The sequence below is a fragment of the Zalophus californianus genome, chromosome 14, assembly GCF_009762305.2.
Source record: "Zalophus californianus isolate mZalCal1 chromosome 14, mZalCal1.pri.v2, whole genome shotgun sequence".
Classification (NCBI taxonomy): domain Eukaryota; kingdom Metazoa; phylum Chordata; class Mammalia; order Carnivora; family Otariidae; genus Zalophus; species Zalophus californianus.
Window position 1 is genome coordinate 44,282,545 of NC_045608.1, and position 13,964 is coordinate 44,296,508.

At 38.3% G+C, this 13,964-nt stretch overlaps 1 protein-coding gene across 10 annotated transcripts in view; it reads left to right on the plus strand.

Moving 5' to 3' along the window:
- Positions 1-13,964, plus strand: part of GREB1L (GREB1 like retinoic acid receptor coactivator) — a 274,155-nt gene that overhangs the window by 138,049 nt on the left and 122,142 nt on the right. For all 10 annotated transcript variants that reach the window (XM_027576041.1, XM_027576039.1, XM_027576044.1 and 7 more), the window contains one exon: positions 8,605-8,781. In XM_027576041.1, the coding sequence (XP_027431842.1) occupies positions 8,605-8,781 (177 nt within the window). The remainder of the gene's footprint in view (positions 1-8,604; positions 8,782-13,964) is intronic.

Consider the following 13,964-nt stretch of genomic DNA (forward strand, 5'->3'; position numbering starts at 1 on the left):
TTTTGAAATATCAAATTTTGTACCAAAAATGGGGGAGGGGCTCCCCATTTTCCTATGTTCTGAGCATGTTTTTGCCTCTTGGGGGTGCTGACACTGGTATTACTAACAGTCAGGTGTGGAAAGCTGTTTAGTGCACACCAAGATATAAACACCGTGATCTAACAGATAGCAAATATTTCTTGAACTTTAAAACACGAGAACACTACTCTTACCGTGTAGCAGTTATGTAAAGTGTAAGGGAAGGTATTGTTAATTTTAGAGATGAAGGTTAAAACTTGGAGGTGCAATTTTCCTTGTGTGTGTGTTGGGGGGGAGATCCCACTCAAGTATAAATTCACATTCCAAAACAACTTGAAAACACTAGTCCTACAGGTAGATTCCTACATCAGCTACTTTGATTTCTTATAATGAATTACATGTCTGTATTTTCCCCCTTTTAATTCCCCGGAAGGTGGCCATTAAAAACAAAAAGCATAGTTTATAATTTGATAGTTTAAAGTTTGTCCATAGCTGTTTTGATTTGGCTCAGTCTAGGGTAGTTCCAAGAGCCCTCTCCCTCCAAAGACAGAACAGTCCTGAAATTTTTCTTATAGAAATTGAGGGTTGCTGGAGTGGAGGCGGGTGGGAGGGATGGGGTGGCTGGGTGATGGACACTGGGGAGGGTATGTGCTATGGTGAGCGCTGTGAATTGTATAAGACTGATGAATCACAGACCTGTACCCCTGAAACAAATAATACATTTTATGTTAATTTTAAAAAAAGAAAAAAGAAATGATGGTGAATTTGGGCAATATAATGCCTGGACTTGTCTTAGCATACCACCTTCCGTTCGTGGGAAATCCTCTATTTACCTAAGACTTAAAGGAAGGGAAAGCTATTTTTAGAGGCAATTTAGATAAGCAGATACTTAATACCTGATGGGCTTCTAGGGTTACCTTTCAGATGTAAATTTTGGTTGCTAATTTCTTATGTAAATTATTGGAATAGTGTAGGTTCCCACCCTGCTGGGAGGCAGTTGATTGTCTAAAGAGGTGAAGGGCAACCAAATTTGAGGCCTCCAAATACTGCTTTGATTACTTTAGTTTGTGTTGACAGCTGTTTCGGTAAATGGTCCCCTCCCCCCGCTTAGATTACTCTGTAACCTTCCAGTTAGAGATAATTGGAGAATGCAAATCTGGTTCTGCGAAGTGAAAACCTTGGCTATTTTCTTAAGGAAATGCAGACGAAGTTTACAAAGAAGGGCCGTCTGCCATTATTCCTTTTCTTAATTAAAATAATTTGCTGCAGAGGTCTTGGGGTTAAGGCAGCATTTCAGTATTGCTCTCAATTTAGGGGCAAGTTGTCAAATAAATTGTTATTTGTGTGCCCACATCGATAACTTATCTTTCTTTCCCTGCATACAGTAAACAGGCTTAGATCCTTCCTTAGGGCACTCTTCCCCAGGTCTTCCAGAAGCCTCTAAAATAAAGATTCTTTCAGGATTAGTTCAGATGTGATTCAAAATTACCCTACAGGGGAGTAATAAGGTTTCTTTTCATTTTGTTTGAGGCTTTACTTGAGATTGAATAATTGATCTTTATTATATTATTAATCTGACATATTTCTAGAAACTAGAACTACCTGCCTCACCAGATATTTGGATCCTACAGACCTTCAAATATAATTACATTTCTTAAGCTACCCACTCTTCTTTATAGACACACAGAGCTTATTTTCAATCTTAAAAAAAACTAAATATTGATTTTTGCATAATGTTTTTTCTTAATTGGAGATCCCTGATAATATATTTTGTATATAATTAGCTGATCTGAATCCCAAGAATGAGGGTTTGTTTAGAGGAAACAGTTAAAAGATATCATAGCAAAAGGCCAGACCCTTGCCAGGTGAGTGTATTCTCAGAATAATTACAAACTAAACTTAGGAACTTTTTCTTGATTTTGCAACCATTTCTGGCCTTGGATTGATTTCTTCCTGACCCTTTTTACTGGACTCAGCCTTGCTTTCTCTTTCTCTCCTATTCGCTTTCCTCTTAACTGAATTGGCCCAGTGGCTTATGTTGGTGAGTAACACGAAAGGCAAGATGATAAAATAGGACATTGTAAAAATAGACTTTATTTTATTTTTTTTAAGATTTTATTTATTTATTTGACAGAGAGATAGCGAGAGCAGAACACAAGCAGGGGGAGTGGGAGAGGGAGAAGCGGGCTTCCTGCCCAGCCGGGAGCCTGATGTGGGACTCGATCCCAGGACCCTGGGATCATGACCTGAGCCGAAGGCAGACGCTTAACTACTGAGCCACCCAGGTGCCCAATAGACTTTATTTTTTTAGAACAGTTTTAGATTTAAAGAAAAGTTGAAAAAATAGTATAGAGTATATCCCTGTAGTTTCTCCTATTGTTGACATCTTACATTATTACTAATTTTTAAAAAAGATTTTATTTATTTATTTGAGTGAGAGAAAGCACCAGCGGGGGGTGGGGTGGTGTGAAGGGGCAGAGGATGAGGGAGAAGCAGACTCCCCACTGAGCAGGGAGCCTGAGGCAGGACTCAAACCCAGGACCCTGGGATCATGACCTGAGCCCAAGGCAGATGCCTAACCAACTGAGCCACTCAGGTGCCCCTATTATTAATTTTAATAATAATTAAAGTTCATAGTTTGAGTTCTTTAATTTTTACCTAATATCCTTTTTCTGTTCCAGAATCTCACCAGGATACTAAATTAGTTAGTCATCATGTCTCCTTAGAGTCCTCTGGGCTGTGACAGTTTCTCAGACTTCCCTTGTTTCTGATGACTCTGACAGTTTTAGGAATTATTGGTAAGGTATACTGTAGGTGACCCTCTACTGGAGTTTGTCTGATGTTTTTCTCCTGATTAGACTGTGGTTATGGGTTTGGGGAAGGAAGATCACAAAGGTAAAGTGCCATTTTCATCATATTATATCAAGGGTACATTCTATCAACATGATTTATGACTGTTGTTATTGACCTAGATCACCTGGTGGAGGTAGTGTTATCTCCATGCTTTCCCCCACTTTCCATACTGTGGAAAAAAGTCACTATGCTCAGCTTACGCTTAAAGAATAGGAAATTATGTTCCACCTTCTTGAGGGCAGAGTATCTGCATAAATTATTCAAAATTCTGCATGGGAATTAGTCTCCCCCCGCCACCGTACTTATCAGTTTATTCAGTCCTTTATATCATTATGCACTCATGGATATTTATTTTATGTTGAGTTATAATCCAATACTACTTTACTTTGTTCCTCAGATTGTTCCAGTTTTGGACATTGGAAGCACCTTCAGTTGCTTCTTGTGCCCCTTTTATATACTCTCATCGTTGTAGCTTTTTTTTTTTAAGCATAAATAGGGCATTTTCTCTTTTCATTGCCATAAGCACCGCTTAAATTTTTTTTTAAGGAGGAGAGTAGTAGAAAACATGCTTTTAGAATCCAGTCATTGTTTAATAATTATTACTTTCGTCCTCTAGGTGTCCTCATATCATAAGTGGGAAAACCCTGAAAGGCTGGAATACTGAAAACTATTTGTACTTCTTAATTTGGGCAGACTGTGTATTTCTCTTTTTGCCACAGAAATCATTCTGAAATCATCTTTCTTCTGTAGAAAATCCTGCTTTCTTCAGGTGTTCTCCACACTATGTCTTCTTGACTCTATCTGTTAAGCCCAGAATCAAAATTGTACTTTCCCCCTTGATTTCCCTTTGCTGCAATGTACTGCTTTTAGAAATCTCATCAGAAAAACAGTGAATGTTAAGGATTCATCAGCAAGTATGAGGTAGGTAGGTGCCGACAGACCATGGCTCACAGGCAGGAACTGGTGTGGAAAGTGCCTCCTGGGATTCAGCTAGAAAGTTAGGTAGTAGGCCTTAGCCAAAAAATAGGCAAGGAAGAAACAATAGGAGAGGGTCCTCCTACATCAGATCAAAGGAAGGTGAAGCATTATGTGTGAATCAGATGTTAATGTCAGTGATGGGGGAGCATCAGTTTAGAGTCAAGACAGGTTTTAGTCCCACCTTTTCCAGTTACTATTTGAACTTAGACCATCTTCTTAACCTTTATGGGCCCTCGTATCCTCATTTACATACTAAATAGATTAGTACTACCCAATCTTTGACTCACAAATTTCTTTTATAGTACTATGTAGTCTTTTGAACTCCTTAGGAATTTAAAACCTAATTCTGTCACTACATGGCATGTTGTAAAGAATTGATTTTAAGTAGAAAGTATTTATTTTAGACCAGTATGTTAATATACTCTGATCTTATTCATGCATATGAGAAAAAAATTGTCTACATTTAATGGTTCAGTAATTACTATTTATTCAGTTAATTTTGTAAGAAAAAGCATATTTCATTGACAAATTCAAAAATAAAATATAGCTTTTCAGGGGGCTGAGTATATTTAAATGTTTTCTGGCATCAAAAAAAAAAGGAAATCAAAATCTACTTTTAATGCCCAAATTTTGGAATTTTTATATTTTAGGATTAAAAAGGTATAGTAGTATATTTTTATAATTTTTGCATTTTTGCTCTATATGATGAAAGGGTTTCAGGCTGATGCTTGCAGAATTTCTGCTCCTGAAAAGGCTGCAGAATGAGGTCAGCTTTTCCCTTTTACATGAAAAGCCAAATTGGATTATAACCTCTAAATTTTACCTTTAACATTGTTTTTTCCTTTTTTTTTTTTTTTGGTGTCCTGGAAACATATTGGTGCATTTTATATAATTTTATAATTTAATGAGTGGTGTTGGGATTGAATCTAACTTTCATTTCTAGCAAGAGCATCTTTAGACACATTTATAAAATGACTGTGCTTATTTACACAATCAGTGCTCCCTGAGCTTCCCATCATTAACCAGCAGTGTATTACAAGCATAAATTAAGTGACATATCAATACATATGGCTGATAATAAAAACAATTGTGTGGGAGGCGCCTGGGTGGCTCAGTTGGTTAAGCGACTACCTTCAGCTCAGGTCATGATCCTGGAGTCCCGGGATCAAGTCCCACATCGGGCTCCCTGCTCAGCAGGGAGTCTGCTTCTCCCTCTGACCCTCCCCCCTCTCATTTGCTCTCTCTCCAGTCTCACTCTCTCAAATAAATAAATAAATAAATAAATAAATAAATAAAATTAAAAAAAAAAACAATTGTGTGGGGTGCCTGGGTCACTCAGTCGTTAGGCGTCTGCCTTCCGCTCAGGTCATGATCCCAGGATCCTGGGATCGAGCCCCGCATCAGGCTCCCTGCTTTGCGGGAAGCCTGCATCTCCCTCTCCCACTGCCCCTGCTAGTGTTCCCTCTCTCGCTGTCTCTCTCTCTCTCTCTGTCAAATAAATAAATAAATCTTAAAAAATTGTGTGAAAATCAAAGCCACATACTGATACATGGTTCAAACATATGAGTCCTGAGTTCATTCAGCTGGTTTCCACTATCCTTTTAAGTGTAGCAGGGAAGGCCCTCAGAACATTCTGTTTTAAAACTAGGATATTAGAATGATTACTTATTAGTCTTTAGAAACTGGTAATGGTATTTATTTGAGTTTGACTTATAATTCCAAGTATCATGGAATACCTTTATAAATCCCTGGGAGTTTGATAACTACCTGTTGGGAGATGCTGTATCAGATGATCTTGAGGTTTTGTATAGCTCTGATGTTCTAAAAAGCTCATAATTTGCAAGTTCATATAAATTGGTACAGATTCATCATTTCATCTAGTCCATTCCTTCTAATGTGGTGTGAGTCAAAGTTGTAGAAAGGTTGTATTACTACTTCTTAGTGACAAAGACAACTCCCCAAGCATCCTGTTTTCCATCAATAGGTAATCATGAACCTCTCATCACTGAATTTATCTATACCTTTTGGGAAGATGTGTGGTCTGCCTTTTGGAGCAAGTCATGATGAAGGTGCTATTTCTTAGGGAAATGTGTTTCTAGGTTTACTGTCTACACAAATTAATAATTCCTTTGATTAAAGAAATTAGTGTTTCAGCACTTTAAAATGCCTCCTAGATGTAATATTTTAGAATTTGGTTAAATGTCTATGCTCACCTCTCATGGTTTTAGATCTGGATTATAATTGTTTTTAGCTTTTCTTTTGCCAAGTTGAGTAGTATACTTTTTGGTCTGCTTTTGTGTGTGTGTGTGAGAGAGAGAGAGAGAGCACACAAGCAGGGGGCATGGCAGCAGACGGAGAAGCAGGCTCCCTGCTGAGCAAGGAGCCCGATGCGGGGCTCGATTCCAGGACCCTGGGATCATAACCTGAGCCGAAGGCAGACGCTTAATGACTGAGCCACCCGGGTGTCCCTTTTTGGTCTGTTTTTATATAGTAAACTTCCCATCTCTTACATCCCTGACATTACTGAGCTCATTATGTAACCTTAGACAAGTTCCCTAACCTTTCTGAGCCTCAATGTTTCCATCTTTGGAAGGAGTTGGTAATTATTGAGAGGATTAAATAAGATAATCTATGCAGTGGTTAGCACTGTACCTGGCTTATGTTAAGTGCTCCATATGTTTTTCTGCCATCGATACCATCATCATCATCATTTCCCCACTTTCAAACCTGTGAGTCCTGTCCCTTAAATGGGGTGAGGGCAGCAGAATTTTTTTAGGGGTTTTATGTATCCATAGTTTCCCCCAAAATGTTTGTAAACTAAATAAACAATATGATTCACATGTACAAATTACTGTTTTTCAAATACATATAGGTGATATTGTAAATAATAAAATATAGATTCATTCAAAATTGTTAAAGAATTTACAGTAACATTCTGCTATTGTTTTTCTCAGTTCACAAGCACTAAAGTTGAATTTGAAAGTTTTTAGTGTTAAAAGAGGACCTGTAAGCTTGAAATGGTTAACCCCATTGTCATATCATCTTAGTCTTTCTTCTGTTGACTTCTTCCAATTCCATTATGTCTGCTTTTGAGATTTGATGAGCCAAACCATATGTTTGGATGTTGTTTTCTTATTATTTCTCATATACTAACTGATCACATCCGTTTGTTTGTTGGCATTTGGTTAACATCATACAATGAATCGATATTGGAAGAATTTAGCATGGTTTATTCCCTACTTTGTATTGGGCAATAATGATGGTCTCTTCTGGTTTGTATGCAGAGAGTTATATGTCCATGCTTCATCTTCCACAACTCTCTGAAATAGTATTTATCATACTTTTATTCACCCTCTTTTGGTTGCAAGTGAACCCCAACCCAACTGAGATTAGCTTTAGAGAGAATGAAGAAGTTATTCAAAGAATTCCTAAGCAAATGTTTCATGGTCAAACCATGGGAAAAGCACATATAGTGGGCTTCAGGGGCCCAAATGCTGCCAGAATATTCCCCCTGAACCTCCTGTCTGCTGACAGTGCTGACAGATTTCTCTCACAAGGCAAGAAACTGAGCTGCCACAGACCGAACTAAGCCACACTCTGGCTCCATGTTCAGAATTCCTAGAGAAAAGGCTTTGAATGGCTTAGTTTATGTCAGGTGCCCCTGACTAATCAACTATGGTGGGAAAGGCAGGGTATTATATTAGCCAGCTTGGACCAGGTGCCAGTTCCGGTCAGTCTAGAATATCACAATTCTCCAAGAGGAATCATGTAATTAGAGTTCAGGGAGGTCTGATTTTCTCCCAGAAGATGTAAAATGGGTGCCTTGCAGCAGAAAATAGCTGTCCTCTGTAATATTGTTTTGTGACTATTGGTTCTTTATACATTTTTTCAGTTAACTATAATGCGAGCTCTTAAAGGAAGGTACATTTGTTCAACTCGATCCCCCGGCCTATGGCAGTATCTGTTGCAAATGATTTTTAATAAATGATGAACTAATGAATTAGTGTAATATGTTATGGTACATAAAGTGGTTATGTAAGGTTTTGTCATATGTTGTCATGTTGTAGCTCATGAAGATTGTCCTCACAGTTCTGGGTTCTAGTTCTGGCCATTCATTTATAAGCCACCAAACCTGGAGGTACAGCCTCTTCCTGTGTGAAATGGAAAGCCTCCCTCTTCTTTTTTTTTTTTTTAAAGATTTATTTATTTCAGAGAGCGAGAATGAGAGAGAGAGAGTACATGAGGCGGGGAGGGTCAGAGGGAGAAGCAGGCTCCTTGCCGAGCAGGGAGCCCGATGCGGGACTCGATCCTGGGACTCCAGGATCATGACCTGAGCCGAAGGCAGTCGCTTAACCAACTGAGCCACCCAGGCGCCCAAGCCTCCCTCTTCTATGACAGTCACCATTTACAGAAGTGAACTTGCATTGAAAGTATAAAAATACTGTATTATATGCACATAAAAATTACATACATTTTTCAAAGTTTGCTGTGTATATTTATCATTTGCTTACTTGTGGATCAGAAAATATAAAGTCGTCAATGTTGACTGAACCCGTCAGAAATACCTCCTTTTTGTGTCTTTTCAGCTCCCTTCAGAGGGGCACATATGATAGATTTGTCTTCTGGTTGGAGTATATGGACTTTAAATTTAGGCCTTAATAGTGATTCCCACAGGTAAATCCACTCTCCAGATGGGTGATAAGAAGATAGAACCTTTCCAAACATTTCACTGTGTCCTTTTTTACTGGTTTTTAGGTTTTTGTCAAGCGGGAAAGGATTTGCGTTTGGTATCTCTGTGTATGGAACAAATTGACATCCCAGCAGGATTCCTCCTGGTGGGGGCCAAGTCTCCCAATCTTCCTGAACACATCCTAGTGTGTGCTGTAGACAAGCGATTTCTACCAGATGATCATGGGAAAAATGCACTTTTAGGTGAGTATTCCACACTTATAAAATCCCTTCTAAGATGAAGGAGTTAAACTACAAGTTTATTTTAAATTATCACAGAATTTTCTTTTAAAAAATCACAGAATTAGTTGGGAATTCTGTACTTTAACTCAAGTATGAAACATTTTTTTCTTTTAGTAACTTCTTAAAAATTACCTTTTAATTTTTTATTCATTCTCAAAACACCCATCTTGAAGAGACTTTTTTAAACCAGGCTTAATGGATGGCATGAGATTTATCAAAAATTAATACTTTGGGGGTGCTTGGGTGGCTCAGTCAGTTAAGTGTCTGCCTTTGGCTCAGGTCATGATCCCAGAGTCCTGGGATCAAGTCCCATGTTGGGCTCCCTGCTCCGCAGAGTCTGCTTCTCCCTCTGCCTCTGCCCCTCCCCTCTGCCTGTGCTGCCTCTCCCATGCTCTCTCTCTTAAATAAATAGATAACAATATTTTTATTTTTATTTATTTTTTTTAAAGATTTTATTTGTTTGACAGAGAGACACAGCGAGAGAGGGAACACAAGTAGGGGGAGTGGGAGAGGGAGAAGCAGGCTCTCCGCCGAGCAGGGAACCCCATGCGGGGCTCGATCCCAGGACCCTGGGATCATGACCTGAGCCGAAGGCAGACACTTAACGACTGAGCCACCCAGGCGCCCCGATAACAATATTTTTAAAAACTTAATACTTTGTGAAGCAAAGTAGGATTCACTCTTTATAGAGTCATTGATTTGGACCTGATGTCGTCAACTCTCAATTATTCAATTGTGGATTATCCACTTTGTAAGTTATTGCTAGTTTTTCCATACCACCCATTATTCCTAACTACACTTGATTGATGTGATTCTCATTTTATATTTAGCATGAGTTCAACCAAAATAACTAGGAATAGATATATGATGTAAAATACCTAACTGTATCTCAGAATTGTTTTACTGCCTGGTATTAGTTTGGGTCTGTGCTTTTTTCACAACCTAGCTTTCTTACATCATGGAAAATAAAGAGTGGATTTATTTTTTAATTAATTTTAATAATTAAGATGTCACATGAGCTTTGTTGCTTTCTTTGCTGCTGTGTTTCTCTGGAGTTTCTCAGAATTTCTCTAACTGTAGATGCCATCAGATAGATGCTTTTGGCACAAGTAACAATAAAAATGAAAAAGAGAGGAGAGGGCAAAGAAATCAAGAATTGTATTGGTTCTAAGCTGTTTTTGTTTAGTTTGATGCATTTTTCCTAGTTATACAGTATTATTGGAAAGTTTAGAAATACGTACATCAGTATCTTGAGTCAGAAAATAACCCTGCCCATGCTTTATAAAGGTTCCTTGCATTATAATTCAAAGCATTCTCTTGGTTCACAGGAAAAGAAGTGGTAATTTCCATAAGGCTTTCATAAAAAGTTGTTAATTTTCTTTTCTTTTAGTGATTTTGAGCAGATGGTTTAACACGGGAGCCTAATGGTAAAGTTTACACATTGGACTACGTTAGCAAAGAAGTTTCCAAGTCTTCAGTTGTTCACTCATTTATCCAACACTATGTGTTCCAAATGTTCTGTGTGACAAAAATCATTGTAGGCTGTTCAGAACTAGTAACCTAGTTCGCTTGTGCTATAACAATTTTAGGAAACTTCCTTTTAGCATTTTAAAAGCATCATATCAGGGCACCTGGGTGGCTCAGTCATTAAGCGTCAGGCTTTGGCTCAGGTCATGATCCCCGGGTCCTGGGATGGAGCCCCACGTCTGGCTCCCTGCTCCGCGGGAAGCCTGCTTCTCCCTCTCCCACTCCCCCTGCTTGTGTTCCCTCTCTCGCTCTTTCTCTCTATCAAATAAATAAATAAAAATCTTTAAAAAATAAAAAAATAAAAGCATCATAGCATCAGGGAGCCTTGCTGGCTCATTTGGAAGAGCATGCAACTCTTGATCTCAGGGTCGTGTGTTTGAGCCCCATGTTGAGTGTGAAGATTACTAAAAATAAATAAATAAACTTAAATAAAAGCATCATAGTGTCATCAAATGGAATAATTGATATGTGGCTCTGACTACAAACACAAAAATCTCTCATGATGCCTTCTTATTCAATGATTCTTCATGACTAGAAGAATCCTCCTAGAATATATCATAGGAAGGACACAACAAACACTATCAGAATAATAGATTTCATAATTATAGGTAATCAGGTATATGAGATCAAGGACCATAGGTATTGGGAGTTGGAACTGAGGTTAAAATGCCAGATTTACCACTTAGTACTTTCAGAACTTGAGCAGGCTACTTATCAGGTCTCAGATTCCTCATCTATAGAAAGAGGCCAATGATGCCTACCTTGCAGGGTTGTAAAGATTAAATGATGATGTTTATAAAGCACCCATCAAGCATCCATGCTGAGAACAGAACACTTGTTCTTTACATGGTAGTTATTCTCCATTCTGTCATATTTATTCATACCCTTATCAAAATGGAATTTTGCTTACTTTCTCTAGTCTTGTGAATGGACATAATTTTTTACTAACCACTTTCCAAATTGAAAGTGTAATACAACAAAACGGTTGAAGTTTTCTCTTAGATAAGTACGTTGTTGAGATTTTTATATGTTCAATCTCTGTTGTCTAAAAGTTAATATCCATCCAACATTCTTACTGATGATAGATTATTTTAGTATGCATTAAGATATAGTGGGAAAAAATGTTAAGCTTCAAATATACTAGAATCTCAGTGAACACCAATATCCATTTGTCTAAATTTTTATATAAATTATGCAGATTCAAAAGACTGTGGGGAAATTGATTAAAAAATATATTGATCCGGGGGTGCCTGGGTGGCTCAGTCAGTTAAGCGTCTGCCTTCGGCTCAGGTCATGATCCCAGAGTCCTGGGATCAAGTCCCACATCAGGCTCTCTGCTCAGGAGGAGTCTGCTTCTCCCTCTCACTCTCCCTCTGTGCTCTCCCTCTCTCTCTCAAATAAATAAATAAAATCTTTAAAATATATCTATATTTATATTGGATCAATATATATATTGATCCAGTTGGCAGTTCATTCATGTGTCCCAAATCTACCATGCAATTGGAAGACTTGATTGACAGAAAAGCTAGAAAGGTAATTTGGCTGTAAGAATAACAACAAGATTAACAAGAATAACAACAACAACGGTAACAACAAGAACTTTGAGCAGATATAATCTCTCTTGAACCAAGGTTAGTACTGAAACAATACAGAGTTTTAAAAATGAGCTATAGAATTCTATCTCTTTAATATTATTAATTCTCATCATTAATGTGCCATTTCTGTTCTTTGAAGATTATCTGGTTGCTTTGCTTTTCTTCCTACTTTTGCTCTCTTGCTTTTCACCTCAGAGAATAAGCAAAAGAAAAGATAAACGACAAAACCTCACCTCCGTAATTTGTTAATTCTAATTCTCACACTAATCTTTTATGAACTACTTGGATCTATCCAATAGATCTACTTGGATCTATTGGGGGGCACTGTTTTAATTATTTTTCTGAAGTGTTCTTATATCATTTTACTGTATTTGGGTGCTACATTGCCTTGCCAATCAAACACTTTTCCATCAAGGCATGACGATCATACCACAATGTAAGTTACGTGGAGGCAGTCGTTTTGTCTGCTTTGTTCCATGCTGAAAACCTAGCCTAGCACATGGTAGAGTACAAGTATGGATGGATGGATGGATTTGTTGGATAGATGCATGGATGCATGGAGAGATGGATGGTTAGATGGCTTGTGACCTTGGTGAACTAGGTAGCCATTGACAATTTTTTTTTTTTTTTGGCCTGTAGCTCTAAAGTATTGGACAGATAGCCAAATGCTCTCAAATGCAAACCATCTCTGAATATATTTTAAATAATTTATGAAATTACATCAATGTTTATAATTCTATAAAATAATAGTAATAAACTAATTATACAGAATTACTAATTTTATGTAACTGACCAGAAATTACAACTATCTCTGTTTTTCCAGTTTCGCACAATGCGTGGTATATAGGTAGATACTCAATAAACAATTGCTGAATAAATAATAATAAATTGGGCTGCCATTTCTAAATGCTTGGACTTGATTGTCAGCATTCTGAGATTGGTACCTTGTGAAATATTCTGTCTTTAATCCTGGGGTTATGTAACAGGTTGTTTTGGGGTTTAAAAAGAGAGTATCACTTCATCAGTAAACTTATTTTTTAAAGATTATTTATTTGTTTATTTGAGAGAGAGAAAGAGAGAGAGAGCACGAGCAGGGGGAGGGACAGATGGAGAGCTGCTGATCAGGAGCCCAGTGCAGGACTCCATCCCAGGACTCTGGGGTCATGACCTGAGCTAAAGGCAGACGCTTAACAGACTGAGCACCCAGGCGCCCCAGTAAATTTATTTTAAGTTAGTTATGTATATAGAAGGATATAGTATGTATAGAGTTTGGAGTGCCCTTTCTCATTTATAGCTTTTTTGTCCTTGTTTGCTACATGGCAGTACATATGTGGTGTCCTCATCTGTCACAACGAGAGGAACTCACGCTCTTTCCGTGCAGCTTTCCTCTGTGTATTGGGAGTTGATTTCCAACTGAGCAAAGCATGTTCTCTTATTCTCTTAGCCCTCTCCACTTCTTTTTCTTTCTGTGTCCCCTGCTCTAAGCAGGTCACTGAAAGTTTTATTTTGTTTGATTAATCTGAGTGAGAATTGTTTGGTTGTTAGATCTAAAGGAATAATAAGCTAGTTTGAGTACAGGGAGGTGAAGAAAGAGGAAATGGGACTCTCAGCAAACTCATGTGAGAGAGTACAGCTCGATCTCATAGAAACTGGAAAGTTGGCAGTACCTGGGTTTGCCCATCACTGTCCACACTTTCCTGTCTGCAGACCACCTTCCTCTTCATGGTTCTCAGTTTGTGCTCTCCCATCCCTTAGCTGACAGGTGGTTGGACGTACCCCCAACTTGGGTTCCAATTTTATAAGACCTTACAAATCCAGGGTCTAGTACCCTCTGACTGATTCTTTTTGTATTTATTTTAAAACTCCAGGAGATTCTGACTGTCGCAGAGTGGGTCAGATATTAGCACAGTCTAATCAGCTGTGGCCATGAAGGCAAGTCCACAGGGTGCGTAGGGTAGAGAACCAGGGCCAGCAGATTCTCTAAGAAGGGAGTGTGGGGGAAAGGAATAATGGACATCTCTA